Here is a 21,057-nt window from a genome sequence, read left to right as displayed (position 1 = left end):
CCTTTTGAGTGTCCTGCTGACATTGGTGGTACTCTTGATCAGCCAATCGTCTAGATATGGAAAAATGTGTGTCTCCACCCTTCCCTCTCTGAGATGAGCTGCTGCTACTACTGTGAGGCATTTTGTGAATAATCTTGGGGCAGAAGTTACTCCGAATGGCAACACACTGAACTGGTAGTACCGTCCATTTACTTGAAAGCAGAGGTAGCGATGATGTGCTGGGTGTATTGTAATGTGGAAGTAGGAGTCTTTAGGTCTATAGCAGTCATGAAAACTCCTTGCTGTAGCAATTGAATTACTTCTTGAAGTGTTACCATATGAAAATATTCTGATAGAATGTACTTTTTTAGTGGCCTGGGGTTTAGAATAGGCCTAAAAGTTCCATCCTTCTTGTATAGGTAGTACACTTTGTGCCCTTGATGTTGGTTTGGGACGTGTTCTATGGCCCCTTTTTAGGTCTCACCTGACCCAGCGCTTGGGCGCTGGTCTGGCGAGACCTTAAGTGAGGGCTTCAAAAAATGCTACCGCCGGCTACAGCTTGCAGCGCATGTGCGTGGGCAAGCTGTGGCCGGCGGTAGCATTTTTCCCCCAGCTTTTTAGCCAGCTTGCTAGAACGCGCAACAAGCATGCACGCTTGCGTGCGCATCCCTTGCGTGTTTTAGCGCGTCATTGCGATCGTGATGACTTTCGTGGTTAATGCTAGTTTCCCCCAGTTCCCTCCTTTTTAGTTTTATTTATTCCAGTTCGCGTGTCACCTCTTTCTTCCTTTGCCCATCCAACCTCCGTTCTTCCTTTTTCGTTATATCTCCTGCCCCCTTTCCACCTAGTGTGCTTCCTTCCCCTCCCTTGTTCCTCCCCTCCTTCCCACGTGCACCATGCAGTCCTTCTGCGTCTCACCTCTTTCCCCACATTTCTACCTGCGCCGCCTCTAATCCTATAACCATCCTCCCCACTCTGCTGTCTCTTTCTACACGTGGCCTGTCTCATTTCCCTCATTCTCCGACTGCCTTTGTCCCAGTACCTCCTGATGCACACCACCACACGTCCCTCTCTTAACCGCTCTATCACGCTCCTTCTCTCCTACGTCACTCCCCCTCATTATACCATGCCATTGCACCTACTCCTCTACCCGCCATCTCAGCCTACGTCTCACTTCTTCCACATCATTACTTCCCCAGCTCTCCCCTTGCTCCCTCTCGCCACCTTTACGCATCTTCAGGTGCACACTCTTAAGTGTGCACACACCCTTTTCATGCCTTGTACTCCCTTTCCTCGTGTCCCCTCTAGAGCAGCACTCTTTTAATGTTCTCTCCTCCACTTTCTTCCTTCCCATCACTTCTCTTTGTCACCCATTTCTTACAATATCCCACCCTTGAGCCCCCCCTCTCTCCCTTTCTTTTCTTCCCTTATTACGCTTCCACATTTCATTGTTTCACCTCTTCCCTCTGCGCCTCACGGCCTTCCTCTTCTCCTCTCCACTATTCCCTCGGAAGCCTTTTCTCTCCCTTTTCCTATGCTCGCTCCCCCACCCTTCTTCCGCCCTCCACTTCTCCAGCCTCCGTCTCATCCGTATCTCATTGTTTTCGTCTCCACCGCCATCGTCTCATCTGTATCTCGTTATCTTCTCCACTCTCGCCTCATTGTCCTTATTTTCTCTCCCTCTGCTTATCCGGTCTCATCTCCTTCTATTCTCCCTCACCCCTCTTTCTCATCTTCCGATGTTCTTTTCTCGCCTTGCAGCGTCCTTCTACCCCTCTACCTGCGTAAAACCCTTCTCCACACCTTTTTTATTCTCTCCCTGCTCGCTTCTAGCACGTTTTCCGTCCCCACCGCCACATATTCATCTACTCTCGCCCCTCTCCATCCTCCCTTCTCAACTCTTTCTGGCCTCACCCCGACCTCGCACCTTATTTCCTTCAGGGCAGTCTGGATGCTTCACAGCTCATCTGGCCTCGCTACCCGCCCCCCCAACCTCCTCATCTCTTTCTTGCCCCCTCTCCAGCCTCCCTCTCCTCTGGCCTCACTTCCCTCCCTGCCCTTCACATCTCTTTATTGCCTCCCTCCTCACCAGCCTCCCTCCCCTCTGGCCTCGCCCCCCCCCCCCCCCCACCATCTCTTTCTTGCCCCTCTCCTCTCCAGCCTCCATCCCCTCTGGCCTCCACCCCCTCCCCATCTCTTTCTTGCTCCCTCTACAGCCTCCCTCTCCTCTGGCTTCGCTTCCCTCCACATCTCTTTCTTGCCACCCTCCTCTCCAGTCTCCCTCTCCTCTGGCCTCGCTACCCCCCTCCACCCTCCTCATCTCTTTCTTGCCCCTCTCTTCTCCAGCCTCCCTCTCCTCTAGTCTAATTCCACTCCCATCTCTTTTTAGTTTCTTTCTTCCACCTACATCCTCACCCTTATCCCAGCCACTCCCCCTCTTCTCTCCACCTTCCATCCTTTTCCCCTGGTCCTTCTCTCCCACTCTTTATTCTCTCACCTCCCCATCTCTTTCCTGCCCCCTCCCCATGCTTCTCCATTTCTATTTTCTTTTCTCTCCTTCCACAGCTTCTGCTCTTTCTGTACTCTTCCCCTCCCGATCCTGCCTCATCTTATCACCTTTTAGGTCTCCACCCTCCATCTTCCTCTTTTTCCATCGATGTTCACTCGTTTCCCCCCGCCCTTCTATCATCTTTAGATCCCATTTCATCTCCTCTAGTATGCTCCCTCTCTCCTTGCCCCTATCTAGTCCCCTCCTAAATCCGACACCTTCCTATTGCTTTCCTCACTTCACTTCCCCTTCATTTTCTCTTCTCTCACATTCTATCCACACTGAACCTCCTGTTCTCTTTATCTCTCTCTGCCTTCCTGGCACACTTCTCACTAATTTTACATCCCCTTTCCTCTTCTTTCCTCCTTCCATAACTCTGCCCTCCCCATTCCCCCCCCACACACACACACACACAATAACACAAACACCACACACACACAACCACAACACACACAACCACAAACAACCAACCAAAACCACAAACACAACATGTCTGTGTAATACATAAACCAGTATAATGTTGACCCTTTCTTTTCACGGCCTATACTTACGCGCATTTTATCGGACTGATGAAGGCACATTTCCATTTATGCCACAACATGACATTCATATTTATTGTTGCTCTTTGACTGGATGTCTCTTGGTACATTATTCAACTCGTGTTGATTAAAGTAACATTCACACTGAAAATCAAAGCATGAAGTGTGAGTAGTCTAGTGTCCGTCCATATATGCACTTGTAAGCGTGTGTTTGTGTCCGTCCATAAATGCAAATGTTTTACACCAGTGCCTAAGTACTGGGAATTTAAATATTAGGTTTGCCCTTAGTAATTTTTGACTAACATTAACTAAATGTTGATTTCACATATGCTTGTAGATGTGAAAGGTGGCGAGAGTTGACATTGCCTAAATACGTTTTTGAAGTTCTGGTTTGAAAACTTTAGTAAAATTTGATTTTGCGTAGAACGAACGCGAACACGCACACGAACACACAAACACCCACACGAACACACACCCACACACAGTGAAATGACCCGAAAATACCCACTGAAAATTCCCCCAATTTAGCATTGACGGAGAACTCACCCCAACCTCACGTGCACTTGAAATTGGTGAAAGTGATCCAGTAATTTTAAAGAAGAAAACGTTTTAGCAAGGTCATGATTTGTCTATAAATCGGGCCTGCGTAGAACGGCCAAAGTGTGGACAAATTCATGTTCAAGTATTATCAGAATTTATTTGCATGCACCGTAATTACAAAATTGAGCCACACTTGCACTATACATTACAGAGGAAATGAGCCACAGGCTAGATATATATTTCTGCAAATATAGGCGTAGACCAAGAAATGCGCATATTCTTAAACAAATGTACATTCGGATCAATGTATGTACATTCCACAGCCACCGTACTACATCACGTTCAAACAAGCATTGGCATAGCCAATAGGTCTCACCTTTGGGACCTTATAAGTGTTTAGCCATGCAACAGTTGCATAACTAAATACTTATAAGGTCCCAAAAGCGCGACCTATTGGCTATGCCAATGTTTGTTGAAGCAGAGATTGGACCTCATCTTGTAGGAGTGCTAGGTGCTCTGTTGACATTTTGTTTATACAGTGGTATGGTGGGCGGGGTAGGTGTAAGTTATAGACAGTACCCATCTTTTATGATAGAAAGGACCCCCTGATCTGTTATAATTTGCGCTCAGTGTTAGTGGTATTGCTGCAGCCGTCCCCATACTGGTGTTAAAATGTTGAGATGGGGGTAAGGGGGGCATAGAGGGTTACAGTTTAGTTGGAGTGGTCCCTTTGGAGGTGGATCCACAACCCTGCCTGCTATTATTTTTGTAGTGTAACCCATAGTATGTCCCTCTGGTGTACTGGGACTGGTAGGAACCTTCAACTTTTGTCTATTGGCGGTCTCTGTGGTGGTGCTAGTTCTTTATGTCCCACTATAGTGTCCTCTACTAAAGGACTCCCTATGTTGGAAGGTTTGTAGTGCACCAATGGCCTTGGAGGTATCAGTGTCTTTTTAAAAAAAATTCAAACATTTAATCTACCTGTGCTCTGAACAAATATTCACCATTGAATGGTAAATTCAGTAGATGTTGCTGGACATCAGGCTTAACACCAGAGACTGTAAGCCATGCGTGGAGCCTGATGATGACCCTAGTATTACCTTCCCTTGCACTGCTATGAGCTGAGTCTAGTGCACATTGTATGGTGGCAATAGAATAATCTCGCCTTTCTCCTCTAGCTCAGCCCCCCTTTGCCTTTATTGGTGCAGTTTTGGAAGTATTGTCTCTACCGGCCGATTTTTTGGCTCAGACCGTTTTTTTGCTGTTTTCGGCGCAGAGGGTATTTTAGGTGTCGTTGACATTTCAGAGCTGATGATTTTATGTGCGGTCAAGCATCTTTCAGGAGCGAGGGTGTTTTCGGAGCCAAAGGTGGTTTTTTTAGGCTCAATGGTTTCTGGACCTTTCCAGTGTTAAAGCTTGCGTTTTCGACGCCGGCAGCGAGGTAACCTTGAACTTTGGTGAAGTCGGTGCCATTGGCTTTTTGATTCCATCGGTGCTTACTTAGGTGGAGGAGCATGTGTCTGCTCCTTTGTCTATTTTCAGATATGCCATGGCCAGAGGACAGTGGGGTTCTGTGACCCAGTTTGGAGGGTTTAGTGGGGGTCTGTATGGCTTTCACCAGAGTACTCGCGTGCCCTTTGGATGTGGATGGGTCGTGGTCGGAATCGGAGCCTTCCCCGCTGCTGCAGAGTAGTATGGGAACATCTATAGGCATTTTGTGTGCTTCACCGTCCTCTAGTTTTTTTCCCGGCTCTAGCAGCTGCTCCCCAAAGATATCGGTCACATCGTCTGTTTGGTGCGCCTGCATAGTGGATCGGGCCCAGCGACATTCCCTCTATTGCCCAAGAGTCTTTTTAGACCGAAAGGCCAGGCAAACCTCACACAACACCTCTGCGTGTTCAGGGGATAGGCAGAGGTTACAGAACGAGTGTTGATCCTGCCTGAAGTACTTGAATGGTACTTTGGGGCAGAAACTGAAGGGCGTTTTTCCCATCCCTCTGAGTCGTCGAGTGGAAGAAGATGGTGAGAGAAAGTCAAACTGAGACCGGGCCTGGACGGGCAGATCGAAATATGTGAAGGAAACTAGTAGTTCTTTGTCGCTGTCAAATCTTCGATTGAATGGTTGTGATTCGAGGAGATAAAGTCTAATGGCAGGAATCAAAGCTTTGGTTGCAGAGCTCCAAGGTTGACGTCTAACAAAGGAGCCGATGAACATGTGCAATGCAGACTATAGAGGGGATGTCACTTTACCTTGTGACTCAAAAGACTTATTCAAAGGAAAACAAACTTTAAACGTCCAAGCCCAACACTAGATCACAGGAGTATGCTAAGCATATGTAGACTAGGGGCTTGCTATTCGCGCTGTGTTCTTGTTCTCTGCTGCTATTTTTTGCTCATTTGCATATTGGCACATTTCTGACCGCATACCTGCATTTTAAAATATTTTATGAAGTTCATGCTTAGCTCACTTGGCCTCACATTCGCTCACCTGAAGTCGCCTGTTGCTGTGAGGGGGTTCAGCCGACTTCCTGGTTGCTCGCGGTGCCGCTAGGGACGCCTTTTTGGGAGTTGGCGCTCTAGTGTTTCGGCAAACTGGGGTAGTTAAAAAGCGCGCTGCTCAGACGCGCAGCAGACTAGGGGCTTGCTATTCGCGCTGTGTTCTTGTGCTCTGCTGCTATTTTTGCTCATTTGCACATTTCTGACCGTATATCCTCATTTTAAAATATTTTATGAAGTTCATGCTTAGCTCACTTGGCCTCACATTCGCTCACCTGAAGTCGCCTGTTGCTGTGAGGGGGTTCAGCCGACTTCCTGATTGCACGCGTGCCGCTAGGGATGCCATTTTGGGAGTTGGCGCTCTAGTGTTTCGGCACACTAGCGTATTTAAATGCACGCTGCCTGGACGCGCAGCGGGCGCGCCAAAGGCGCACCTAAGGCAAGCCCGTCTGCGCCAGTCTGCGGCCGGACGGAGGCCAGGGCCAGAAATGCTACCCGTTTCACTAGCGATCAAAGGCATATATACAGCAGCTTAGAGCTGCTTTCTTTTAGATCCCCTTCCTGCCCCCAAGCGTCCTGCCTGACATTACAGAATCCCTGGAAGTTAAATACATGCTCGGACTGTGGATTTTCGTTATGTGCTACTAATACTACTAGCTCTCTCGACTCTTCTTCAGCTCCTGTGATGGTGAAATTAAAAGCCGGGCTGATAAACTGTAGATCCATGACAAAACATGCACTGAATATTTTTCAGTCCATCAATGATAATAATTGGGACTTGTTATTTCTGACAGAGACATGGCTGCGGGAGGACACCAATCCTACGTTGACCGTAGCTATTCCTGATAACTATGGCATAGTTTGTGCCAATAGACAAAAAGGGACACTGGGTGGTGGAGTAGCTATCATCTATAAAACGAAATGGGAGTTGGCAGCTAGACCCCATTGAAGGCCTATCTTTTTGCATTAAACTCAGCATCCTCATCTTGCTCTGGTTTGCTGCTCTATAGACCTAACGCTAGTCTTAACCAAATTCCTATCCTGGCTGATTATATCTCTCAGGTCAGTATACGCTACTCCAACTTCATGGTGCTTGGGGATTTGAATCTGCACTTGGATGATCTCCTCTGCCCTTATAGCTCCAATTTTATCACCACACTAGCTGGTTGAAATCTATCACAATATGTATCCCACCCAACCCAAAAGGCAGGCCATACTTTGGATTTGATTTTTACAAACTTTCCTGAGATTGCTGTTGACTCTCCGTTGCCTGTACCATGGTCAGATCATTTCTTGATCCCATTTTCATTTCAGATGACTGGCATTGGAAGAATCACCTCTATTCCTAAAGAGTATAGTAGAAACTGGAGGAGAGCTTCTCCGGATCATCTAACTCAACATCTTAGGAACTCCAAGCCCAGCCCTTCCACAGACCTTGAGAACAGCATTCTAAACTTAAAGTGGGTAGTTGATGCGCTCGACTTTCTTGCTCCTTTGAAGGCTATAAAGTCACATAGATCGCTTCCTTCTGCTCCCTGGTTTTCGGAGGTGCTCAGAACTAAGAAATCTGAATGCAAAAAATTAGAGCGCAGCTGGAGACTTAATTATTCTACGGCTAGTAAAGCAGATTATCATGCGGCGCTTAAAGATTATCATAAACTCCTCATCGGACTTAAGAGATTTTCTCGCCAATCGAATTAACAGTGCTAAAAACTCTGAGAGAAATTTTTAAAATAGTGAAAACATTCACTGATCCGTTAGCTCTCTCCCACACTCATCCCCCATCACAGAAGCTTTGCAATAGCTCCTCTTGAGTTTTTCGAGGAAACAATAGCACTGATCTATGCCTCCTTTCCTGAGCCTCGGGAGACGCCCCAGCCCCCTGGGGATGATTATCCGAGGTCGACTCCCAACATTGTGCTATCAGAATTTGCTGAGGTTTCCACTGATGTCTCTCTTCTTGAACTGCAAATCTGGCTCGCCAAGTGATCCCTGGCCAGCTAAACAATACAGTGCTTTGGCAGAACTCCTTAACCCCTATTTGAATGTTATCTGGAATTCTTCACTTAGACAGGGTACTTACCCTGCAGTTTGGAAACATGCTTTTCTCCTAACCATTCTAAAGAAAAGTGAATGCAGATCCTGAAATCACCAGTAACTATAGACCTATCTTGTTACTACCTGCTCCTGCAAAGGTCATCTTTTTTATCTGATCGCAAACAACAAGTCCGGACGTACCCTTTTCCTTCCCCTATGAAACCTCTCAAGTGGGGTGTGCCTCAGGGCTCTGCGCTGAGCCCGCTCCTTTTTAATGTTTATTTGACCCCTCTGGCTGAACTGATTGCAAAAACTGGGATCAAAACTATATCCTAAGCGGATGATACCCAGCTACTGTTCACCTTCCGGGATGTACTCACCTCCACTTTTGATCCGCTAAAAGAGTGCCTGAAGAATACTGCGACCTGGATGGATCAGAACTTTTTAAAACTTAATGCGGACAAGACTGAGATCTTGTTTTTTTAATCAACCTTCTCCGCTTTTTTCGAGCCGGTGGTGGCCTGATGAATTGTGCTCTGCTCCCCTACCCAAGGATTCAATTAAGAACCTAGGTGTTAGATGGGACAAACATTTGTCCCTGTCTACACAGGTTCAAACGGTGTTGGCCGCCTGCTTTGGCAAAATCAAAATTATTTAAAAATTAATCAATTATTTGCCCAATGCAACTCGTAAAACAGTGGTTCATGCACTGATAACCTCCCATCTGGATTATGCCAATGGAATATATCTGGGTCTTTCACTTGGCCTGATCCGTAGACTGCAGACAGTACAAAATGCGGCAGCACGGTTGATTTGCGGGGCACCACTACGTCATCATATTACGCCGTACCTACGACAACTTCACTGGCTTCCCATTGCCAAACAAATAGAATTTAAGGCTCTGACCTTAGCCTTTCGAGCTAGTAAAGGTAAAGGGCCGCTTTACCTAAGGAAGAGACTCCGTCCCTACCATCAAGCCAGATCTCTTTGATCAAATAACAAGCATTTTCTTGTCATCCCTCGATTCTCAAAATCCAGAATGGGAGGTAAATCCTTTGAGGTGGGTGCTACCCAATTCTGGAATAACTTACCCCTTAAGCTCCGCCTGATTCAGTCTGAGTTGAAGTTCCATAGGCCTTTTAAAACCTGGTTATTTAGGCACTCCGGTTAGCTTTGCTGACCTCTTGTTCTGCCCCCGTCTGCTTCAGCGCCGGGACACCCCGTTGGGGGTAGCTGTGCGCTTAACAAAATTCTTTATTATTTTTATTATCCAAGGTCAGCACATGCTACGAATATGCCAATTACCCTATAAACATCTGTGTGAAGTGCTGTGGATCCACATGCTTAGCATACTCCTGCCTTCTAGTGTTGAGCTCTAGTATGGAAATTTTCAAATTCTTTTTCTTTAAAAAAGTATTTTGAGTCACAAGGTATTATGTTACTCCTCTTGTACATAACGTATGGGCACTGACTAAATGTTAGATTGTTTTTCGCACATCATGTGAGAGTATGTATGGCGTGTGAATGAACAGTAAGATGCATAAAGCACAAGGGAAAATAATGAAAGTAAGATCTACAACAAAAACACATGCTTACAAGGAGGATGACAGGCACATCTGCATTTACAACACTACACATTTAGAGAAGATGCTTACAGGTTAAGTAGCATTTTCCTTTCTTAGCATGCGTGGCTGTAGATACCAGGTCCACTGGTTTTAGCAGATCCATGATTTTACACATGCAGATATAAACAAATCTTTTATATTTTCCATGTTACGGGCTTGAATTGTGGGCAGAGGGCCTCCTTTAAAATATCCATACAATCTTGTGGAAGGTTAAGCCACATGAGCTCTAGGACCTCAGGTGCTAAATCGCATGGTTGAGCTACTCGAGATCCTGATGTCTGATCCGACCATGCCTCTGTGTGGAACTGTACGGCCTGATGGGAAACCACTTGAGGGGGTTGAAAGATTTCCAGAAGGGTGAAGTACCAGTGCTATTTGGCCCAGGTTGGAACTACTAGGATGAGGGTCAGTGGCGATTGCCCGAGTTTCTGCACCATGAATAGAAGCAGCAGGATAGGTGGTAAAGCACAGACAAACATCCCTAACCAATTCATCCATAATGAATTGCCAAAGGACTGTGGATACCTTGCAGCGAAGTTTAAGCATTTTGCATTTTCTGGTGTCATGAAAAAGTTTGTGGGGGGTACCCTAACACTGGAAGTATGTGTGAAGAACCTGGGGGTGGAGTTCCGACATGTGGACTAGTTAATGCGTCCTGTTGAGCGGGGACGTAAACTCATTGACCACCCCAAGGAGATGCTCCGGTGAATGCTATAGCGGAGTGTCCAGTGCTACATCCTCTGAGCTATGTTGAAGAGCTGAAGGGAGAATGTGCCGCTTTGCTTCTGAAAGCAATAAATGGCAGTCTTGCCACAAATAACTTGTAGGAAGCCTTTCAGGACTAGGTGGAGACGAGCAGTTCCAGGTAATTAATGTGGTTATCCTGCGGTTGACACAACCACATCCCCTGGCTCATGATTATGTGGAGATGCGCTCCCCAACCCATGACGAGTTTTGTTGTACTTGTCATCTGCAGAACTAGGTCTGTAAAAAGCCGGCTTCCACCATTCTAGAAAACAGTGCATTTTTGCCTGTATTATCTTCCCAGGAACCTTCCGCTTGAGACTATTGAGCCAAGAGACATTCTCGGAGGGGGGTGCATATGCAGCTTTGCGAGAGGAACGAGGGAAATGCAGGAGGCCAGCCTTAAAAGGCGCATGACAGTGCAAATTGTGAGTTCAAGGTAGGGTTGAAAAAAGAGGAACCAGGTGCTGAAAAGCTAAGACTCTTTGGTGACTGGGATAGGGTTTGCCTGTGACCACATTTAAAATGGACTCTAGAAAGGGCTGTATTTGCAACAGTTGTAAGTGGAACTTGGTAGTGTTTATGGTGAAACCAAAGTGTGAAGAAAGGACCCCACTGTTTGAGTGTGCGTCAGACACTGCAGCTTGTTGTTGTTTGGTCAGCCAATCGTCTAGGTAGGCAAAGATGTGAATGCTCTGCCTTCGAAATGTACTCATACCTCTGCTAGGGAGTTGGTAAACACCCTTGAAGCTATAGTGACCATGAAGGGGAATACTTTGAACTGGCAGTGCTGTCCACTTACCACCAAGTGACGGTATATATGATGATCCAGTTGGACAGGAATGTGGAACTAGGTGTGCTTGAGATTGAGCGCTGTCATAAAGCCTCCCAGGTGAAGTAGTGGGATGAAGTCCTGCAACTTTGTCATGAAGAAATGTTCTGATAAGATGTATCAAATTCAGGGTCTGAGATCAAGCACGGTTCTAACGGCACCCTTTTTGGGAATTATGAAGTTTAGGGAGTACACATCTCTACAGTATTGCTCCGGTGACACCACTTCTACGATACCTTTTGCAGTAGGGGCTGCACTTCATTCTGAAGAAGGGAGAGGTGTTCCTGACTGAGGGTGTGATTCTGAGTTGGTATGTTCTTGTGTGTGTGGGGGGGGGGTATGTTTTGGATAGGGAAAGATTAGGGATTGGGTGTTATGTAGTTCGATGTAATAGCCATGTTGGACCACAACTAAGACTCACTTGTCTGACATGATAACTGCCCAGAAAGAGGAAATTGCATAACCTACCCCCAAAAAGTGACGTGATCAGGGTGAGGGACTGGAGGGGCAGCACATCACTGCTTGAAAGTTGTAGCTCATTTGCCTCTACCTCTTTTATTACCTATGTAGGAGCCCCCATTATCACACCCCTGCTGGCTTGGTTATGGTAAGCCTGCTGCTCCCTTTGGTAGAAATGGGGTTGCTTGGGAGAGGTGGTCTTTGCCCTCCTATGGGCTGGTGTATCCGAAAGGAGACTTTGTGCAGGAGTGGACTGAAGAGCTACCATGTATTTTGCGGTCTCTTAACCTTTCTTGGTCTTTCTAAGCATCTCACGAGAGCGGTGTCCGAATGGTGCTCCCTGTCAAACAGGAGGTTGAAGAGATGCAGTTGTACCTTGGGTGTGAACCCGGAGATACAGAGCCAGGCGTGGAACTTGAGTATGACATTTGTGTTAATGCCTCTGGAGGCTGTGTCGGCAGCATTCAATGCACAGAGGATGTTGGCATTGTAGATGACTTTGCCCTCAAACACCATCTCCTCCCACAGTTTTCTGTAATGCACAGAGAAGTGCTTAAGAAGCTCCTCCATCCCCCCTATTGTACCCTGTTGTACTATTCGCCAACGGGTTGCTCCTCCTACAGTGTCCCTCTTGCCTGCTTGGTCTATTTTCTTTCTCCCCTTTATCTGGGAAGGGGGAACTGCTTGTGGCCTGGTTGCAGGAACGCTTGCAAGTGGAGTCTACTTCCATGGAGTCTGGGGAAACCTCTATGTAAGATGTGTTTTAAAGGGCTTAAACTTCTTCTCTACCCTACGGGTGAACACTCTAGCTTTGACAGACTCCTAAACTGTAAGGGGCAGCGTTTAACATGCCCTTGAGCCTGGAGAGAAACCAGACAATGCTCTACGACTTGATGGTCGTATCCAGCAGCAAGTCATTCTCCTCCTGTGTGAACTTCTGGTATTCTGTAGTGTCAATGGGGAAGGGAGGAATTGAGGATGAGGCTCTTGCTGGATAATGATCAAAGTCTGGATCACCTGGGGGATCCACACTGTAATCGACCTAGGGGGTAATCGGTGGGACTCTTGCCTGTGGGTTTGTTGCATATGTCAAAGGTGCCAAAAGGTCTGCCCAGTGAGAATCTGAGAAGAGCGACCGCTCAGATAACTCTGCCTGGGACAGTGGAGCAAGAATGCATGGGCGTGGTGGTGGCAGAGAAGGTGGAGATGGTGTCAGAGGTGGTGGAAGTGCGTTATGTTTTAAGGGGACAAGCCTAGTGGCTGTGTCCCTATGCTTCTTGGATATCAGTTCCAGACAAGGAGACCTGTAAGAATTCTCCCCCTCAAAAGAGTCTCCTTTTGCCAGGAAACGGCTCAAAAGGTGATTGTGGTGCCACTGTAGGCAGTTTTGCAGCAATTTTGACTGATCAATTGCCTAGCGTCCAACTCTTGCTGAAGCCTCTCCAACATTGGGCGGCTTTTTGTCCTTGCCACTGGTCGTCAGAGATCTGGATTTCTCCCTTGCCTTCAGATTCGAGGAGGATTTCGGAACTAAGGAGGGCTTTGGAGCAGAGGCATGCTTGGGCAATGACGACGTCTTGAGGGTTGGCACCAAAGGAGTTGTTGGTGCCATCTTTGTTTAAGTGGCTGGGGTTCGATGGGTGATTGGGTCAAAGTCCTTAGTTGGAGGCTTGGCGGTCTGCAAAGCAATTTGTTGGTGCCGACCAGGCACTGCAGGCCTGTGGCTGACCTCATTCTATACTTGGGCCTCAACATCGGACTCCTGCAGGAGCAGTGCTCTGCCTCGGCGCAGTGCTCGGCCTCGGCGCAGGTTTTTGTTATGGAACCTCACCTTGGCAATATAGGTTTCGTGACAAAAGGCATTCTTACAACCCTGGGCATGGTCTTTATGTCACGACCGGTCACTGGCACTGCATTCTCCATGCACTGGTTGGCAAAGTGGCTGGACGACACAGTCTCCGGACAGGGTGGCGGTTGCACTGCTGGGAGTCCAGACGATCCGGGTTAGTTATCTTGGGCACCAAGGGGATCTTCTTTCTCGAAGATGTCCTGGAAGCCGGAGTTTTCCTTGGGATGCATTTAGTTGTGTGCACGGCAGCATTTTCTTTGGTACCTAAGTGTCTTTTTTGAGTGAAAGACAAGACACAATGGGCAGGAGGCGTCATTGTAGTAAAATACATTTCACACTTTAGTGGTCTGTTAAAGGGTATTGGAGTGGCAGCGAAGACAATTCTGTAAGGTTTCCATTCCATCACCCATGCACCTTTCTACGGCAACAGAGGATTGAAAATGGTGCTGGGCCCCTAAGGGGAGTTACAGCATCAACAGCAATCTTGGATACTGCTGAAGGGAGCGCAAGCCAGTACAGAGACGATAGAGCCACTCTTAGGAGACCAATGCAGTGTGGTGTAAGAGTAACTAAATGGGCCTAACAAAAACGAGTTAGGAATATGATGAACTTGGAGCAGAGTCGATGCATCACTGAACCCGATGGCAGTAGAAAACAATTTAACATGGAGTCAGTGCCCATGCACAATGTACAAAAGGAGGAGTCACAACATACCTCAAAACCCAAATGACTTTTTCAAAGAAAATCAACTTGCGTACTTCTGAGCTCTAGATGGGAGGAATACGTTAAGCTTGTGTACCTATAGCCACACATGCTATGAACATACATTTTCTTCACCTTTAGGTTATTTACCTGTAACTACAGATCAGACAACACATCAAAACAGAATAACGATCCCGCTGCAGAATCCCCACTGAAGAGATTCCCACCAACTCCTCACCGTCCAGCATACCGGTGCTCACGCTTAACCTACGTCTAACTATCACGGCACTGCAATGACAAACTCCACCCCTCTACAGTGCTCTGCCACTTCATAGACTTGATCTATACAAGTCTCATACATTCAGTACTTCAGCACTGCTACCTCTAAGATATACTTGCTTTGAATTATCCCTCCATCATCATGCTCGGAATCCTTGGCACATTTAACATAACAGTAATGAAGAAACATGTTTTATACAGGAACTCTGATACCATAATGTTTGAGATTTCCTTTTGCTCTCAACAAGGTGAACAAGCAGAGAACCCACTTTCCCGTACTCCCTCACTCCTTCCATACTTCAACAACCATGGAGACAGTCTGCATATCTAAAGGAACGTGTCTGGCCACAAGTAAAAAAGTCCAATAAGGAAAGATAATGGGTTGCTCAGACCCCTGACAAATGACTACAGTAGTCAGAATTAGTAGGCATGAAACAAAAAGAGTATGGAGAATTTGCAATCCCTTACCTTCTCATTCTTTCTCCGGCTGATGATCCTATCCAGACCATTAAAAGCACCAGATGACACAAAGAGTATATTTGTTGTATCGACCTGTACAGTCTCCCCACGCAGTTTACGAGAGTTCTTTTCGGGAACATTAACAATTGTACCTTCAAGTAGTTTTAGCAATCCCTGGATAAAGGGAACAAAAAAAAATATTAAAACAAAACAATCTCTCTAATTTATGATCTATGCTAGGATTAGCTGGTGCTGCAGTATCACAGAGTTTGTGTTACTTCAGCCCTTTCATAACTCATGCAATGCCATATTACTAGGACAAGGACAAAGGCAGGAATGAAAAGCAGTCTGTTCAGGAGCATATATGCATAATAAGAGGCCATAAAACTACAAGACTGTCTCCTGAAAGGTATACATGATATACGTGAAAAATTTAAATATTATATCTTCTGTTATATTTCATTTGCAACTTGTGGAAGTGCATTACAAAAAGATCACAAAAAACAGAGACAGCATAGACTAAATCAGGGCTTAGGTGAACAGATTCTGAAGGAAGAGCCAAGCAAATTATACATCAGCTCTTTTCAAAAGCCAGGGTTCACTTTTGGGAACGAGTTAATTAAACTCCATAGGCACGGGAATAATAAAAAACAAGCACTGGCAAAGCCAATAGGTTTGGCATTGGATGCCAGCCTTTTGGCTTTGCTTGTGTTTGTTTTCTCATGTTCTTTTTGCAAAACTTCATTATTGGGGAAGCTGCAAGGCCCTCACTGATCCACAAAACAAATATTGGCTAAAACCAAAAAATGTTTTTAAAACACTTACAATTCAGTTCATCCCCTCTAACAGAAGCTTCTAAATACTACAATTAGGAAAAACATCAAAACTCCACCTATCGACATGGGAAACATCAGAGGTGTTTGTAGACTTTAACGTCAATACATAACGATTAGCATCACTTATCAAGGAGCTTAAATCAACTTAGCTCTTAGATTATATTCCTTCTAAATTCTTAAAAAACAATTTTGACCTATTCAAATCAACCTGGTTATCCATTACAAAGAGTCCCTAATTTTCTAATGCTCACTCAAATCACACCGATGTAATAAAAACACACACACACACACACACACACACACACACTACCCCACCATCCTGGCCAGCTTCTGATCAGTGGACGCCACTTTCCATTGGTTAGAGAAAGCATTAAAACATTACCTGCCAATCAAAGGATTGAAATCATCGAAATGAACAACTGCTCTCTCCATTTCAAACCGGTATTCATTCAGGATACCGTACAGAAATAATGGCACTTAAAGTCCTTCATTAAATCCTAGACGGCAGGAATGTTGCTTCCCTGTCTTACTAGACTGATCGGTAGCCTTCGATATGGTTGACCATTGTAGACTCCTCTATACTCTAGAACAACGGATGGGTATCAAATGGTTTGCCCTGAAATGATTTACTTCCTTCCTCTTAAACTGCAAAGAAGTGATAACAATTGTTAATTGCACTTCCATAGAAACCGAAGTGATGTGCTAAGTCCCTCAAGGTTCAATCTTTGCATTACTCCTTTTCAATGTCTGTAAGGAAATGGGGTGCATTATATAGTGTGGTTGTGCGACCTCACAATGTAATACACTTACCAACCCCATAGGTCCAGTAGGTTTCGTATGTAAAACCCCTAGCTCAACCCTAGGCAGCTGAGCCACTGAGCAGCAAGACTTACACAGAGGATCAAGCGTTAAACATTTAAACCGCACCAAAACAACTGAAGAAGAAATCTATACGACACTCATGAAATACGACACCAGCCTATAAAAATAGACTGTATTTTTTTTTTTTTAAAACAATTTTTATTATTTTCTTTTACCACAGTACAGTACAGCAATTGTCGATTATTCAACCGTTGTTCAGCATATAACAAAGTCCGAAGCAGTGCAGCCCCCCACCTCCCGGCAATCCCCCCACACAGGCGCCCATCCCCAACAATCACACCCCAAATGTTTACCATAAAGGCCTGCACCTCAGTCCGCATCAAGGGTCTCATCTTCAAGCGTTGGTGGTGGCTCGCATATATCTCCCCGATAAGTGTTCCATGCCCCCCATATTTTAGACCATTTTTGGGGACAACCCCTCCCTATGTACACTGAGCGTTCGGCTATCATAGCCCTATCCATGTCACGCCCCCATACAGACAGCAGCGGCACCTCTCCCACCCCCCACTTCTGCGCTATGTTCCGCTTAGCTAGCACGATGCCTACTGTGGCCCAACACTGAGCCTGCCTGCCCAGGTCGTTGGGCTCCCATACATTTAGCAGGCAGCGCCTGGGTTCCGGTGCAAGCGACACACCCCCCGCCTGGGACAGCGTACGCATCACTCGCCTCCAGTATTCTTGGATTTTTGGACACTCCCAGATGGTGTGGTAGAAGGTGCCTTCCTCCCCGCAGCCGCGCAGGCAGAATGGATGGGGTGCTCTTCCTATTTTGTGGAGTATGTACCTGGTGTAGTAGGACCTATGCAGAATCCGGAGCTGTACCAACCGAAGCCTGGAAGGTATCCCTGCCTCCCGGGGGGACGCCAGCGCCTCCCTCCAGTCCGGGTCATCAAAGTCCCCGACATCAGTGGACCACCTCTCCCGCAGGGTGCCCATAGGGTCCGGGAGATTATTTATTAGCTTACGGTACGTGAATGATGTTGCCCGCTGGGGCATATAATCTGTGAGCAGCCTATCCTCCAGTGGTGACGCTTCCGGAACTGAGGCTCCAGGCCCCAAAACGGCGAGCAGCGCGTGTTTAATTTGTGTGTACCGGAACCATTCCGTGGGCGCCAGCTCGTATTGTTGTTGTAGGCGCGTGAAGGTGATCACTGCACCCTTGTGCCACATGTCGCCCACTGTGGAGATCCCGATGTCATCCCATTTGTCGAAGCCCCTGCTATGCCTAAGTCTCCCGAGCCGTTTCGCATCCCACAAGGGGGTGAGCTGGGTCAAAACTCCTCTCCATCCCAACAGACTGTATTTTTAAAGAATTTAGGCAATAGAAGGAAAACGCTCCATTGAAGCAATAATAAATCAAGCGTTTTCACTCAACCATAAACAAGCTTTGGCAAAGTCAATGAATCAGGCACTTAGAGACTTTCAAAGAAAACTTAGGTAAGTGTCAATGCGATTGGTTAGGAATACTTGGGGCGACCAACTCTGGCAGGGAGCTAGTCAGGGGGACCAGCAATGTCCTCGAGAACAATTACCTTCACAAAATAAGCAGTCTTTCAGCAGTTCCAGTCACTTTATGCGTGTTGCAATGGATTCCTATGGAGTGGCCCAGATGCAAAGGATGAAGGATGCTGAAGATGCCCTAAGGATGCTGTGGACGCAATGCGGCCGATGGAGGAATTTCTGTAGGCATTCCTCGATCTACGAAGATGGTGAGGGGGTCCTGGCTTCAGAGTCGACATTCCACGAAATCCTCTCCGGTCTGGCCAAAGTCCAGTCGCCACTGGACTACCCTCACCAGTTGTCGTGGTCACAGGAAAATCCTCTCTTATAATAATAACTCTCCTTCTGAGGGTCCCAGCAACTCTCCAACAGCAGTCCCGGCCTCAGCAAACTCAAGTGCAAATCTGTTCGCGGGTCTTGGTCCACAGTGCTGCACGGCGGTGGTAGCAGCTTGAAGACTTTGAGCTACCAACTTGCCCCAGCAGACTCCATCTGTTGTGTCTATATGCTGTGAACAGGAGGCCAGTCAGCTGGCCCTTGGAGTACTACTGGCTTAACTGGGCTGGGATCTGGAGACAGCTTCTCCTTGAGCATCTCTAACCACACCTAAAACCACCAGCTCATTCTTTAATCGTATTTGGATCCTCAGAGTTTGTCCCATAAAGTGCTCTATCGCCCTTTTCAAGGGATCCAACATAGGGCAGGAGGCGAACATATGAACTGTATCAGCCTCGTCGCTGTGACAACGGGGGCAACAAATACCCATAGTCCCACCCCATTGAGCTCTTCTAGCAGGGGTGTAAAGAGTTCAAAAATAGTTTTAAAATGTTGAGCTTGAAGGTTGGCCACCTTTAAAACCGTACATCCAAACTTAAGTGAGGCCCTGAACTCGCCCCCTTCAATGCTCAACTTCCGCTGCCACTTCTCTGAATATTTTTCCAGATCATCGTTTTGCTGATGGCTCAGCTCACCATAAATCTGGGTGATAATACACCCATCAGGATCTTGCACCCTTTCCATGACTACGTCTCTGCCAAATGCTCTTGATCCCCGCGTTTTCCTTGCAAGGGCCGACCGGATTTGTAAAAATTAAAAAAATTCCCTGCGCTCCAGATTAAACAGGGTTTGGGGTCTTTCAAATGTTGTTATGCCATCGAGATCGGTAATGTCACCAATAGTTTAAACTACCAAAACATCCCACCGCCTCATGACACTATCATGAAAGACCTCAGGTAAAGATGGATTCGTGAATAGAGGAGTATAATAATTCATTCTGCCAATCCCAACTTTTTCCTAATAGCGGTCCAAACCAATATTGCTGCTCCCAGAGTCTTGAATTTAACTTTTTTATAGTAGCTGGCTTCACTAAACCTCAGAAGCCAGTTCCGAGCTTCACCTTTTAAAAGTAGCTCATATACGTCCGGAATAGCATCATCATCCCTCCACTGGTCGGTGATCTTGCCACCCAGTAGCCCACGAATGTACTGCATCACCGCAGCCCAATAATATGCTCTTAAGTCGGGTACCGCCCACCCCCCTCTCTCCCTAGGGAGGGACATAAATCTGAGTGCCCTTCTTGTCTTCCCTTGAGCCCAGATAAACCGGTTTATCATTCTCTCCATTTCTTTAAACCAACTATTGCTAAACTTCCGGGGTATCGTGCTGAGCAGATATAAAACTTTTGGAAGGAATATCATTTTAATAATGTTACATCTTCCCACAATCGAGAGATGTAAATTATTCATCCTGTCAAGGCCTCTCTTTGATTTCTGAATCACTGCAGCGAGATTCTTCTCAACAACTTTGGTTAAATCTGAGGTTATAATAACTCCTAAATAAGTAGCTGAATCAGTCACTCTTGGATCTACTGAGTTGGTCTTATCATTGACTACAATTTGTGTCTTCCCCCGATTAAGTCTGTAGCCAGAAACTGCCCCAAAGCATTCTGCCTCATGCTCTATTTCATCTAAAGCTACAGACAGGTTTACAGCCGTAATTGCCAGGTCGTCTGCATAACCCAAGATCTTTGTTTCAAAGCCGTTAAGCCGTATTGGAAGGATGCCCCTGTTCACCCCATTTCTCCTAATAAAGGGGTCAATATAGAAAGCGAATAGGGGGGGAGAGCAGGGACACCTCGATTAGCTAATTCTCAATAACTTCTCTCCCAATTTCAAGCCACCTGTGAAATCGGTTGGCTTCTTATTCTTCATCTTTTACTTTTCACATGTGCAACATGCCCAAAAGTGCTAACTTATCCACCCTAAAACAAACCAGAAACATAATTCCCAAAAAACAATATGAAAACAGCTGTGCATTCCCTTGTTATCTCTTGTATGGACTTTGGTAATTATCTTAGCAGGGGTTCACCCTTATAGCACCTGGCCTTCATTAACCGCCATGCTTCACACTGTGGCCAGCCTAATAACTTCAAGAAATGTGATCACATTTCACCTATCCCAAGAGAACTACACTGGCTAGCTACAAAAGCTAGAATTATCTTCAAACTCTGCTGCTGAACGTACAAGGTGTTACACACCAACAGCCCCTCATACCTAGCCACCCTTTTCCCCATCTCAAAAGGACAAATAACTTCATGTATCAATAATAATCTCACATTAGAATCTCTGAAATTCAGATAACAGTTCCTTCTCTGAGGCGGCAATTTCTGCCTGGAACTCGCCGTCTATAAATATCAGGATTGAACTTACTCTTCTCTCATTAAGGAAATATCTGAAAATCCACTTATTCAGC

The 21,057-nt window shown here is 46.3% G+C and overlaps 1 protein-coding gene across 2 annotated transcripts in view; it reads right to left on the bottom strand.

Annotated features, from left to right (window-relative positions):
• The window catches only part of CLPX (caseinolytic mitochondrial matrix peptidase chaperone subunit X), a 550,543-nt gene that overhangs the window by 88,716 nt on the left and 440,770 nt on the right, over positions 1–21,057 (bottom strand). For both annotated transcript variants that reach the window (XM_085644564.1, XM_085644563.1), the window contains one exon: positions 15,098–15,262. In XM_085644564.1, coding sequence (XP_085500690.1) covers positions 15,098–15,262 — 165 coding nt within the window. The remainder of the gene's footprint in view (positions 1–15,097; positions 15,263–21,057) is intronic.

The sequence above is a fragment of the Triturus cristatus genome, chromosome 3_1 (genome assembly GCF_964204655.1).
Source record: "Triturus cristatus chromosome 3_1, aTriCri1.1, whole genome shotgun sequence".
Taxonomy (NCBI): Eukaryota; Metazoa; Chordata; class Amphibia; order Caudata; family Salamandridae; genus Triturus; species Triturus cristatus.
Note: the sequence above shows the minus strand (reverse complement) of the source record. Positions and strands in the feature narration are given on the sequence as shown.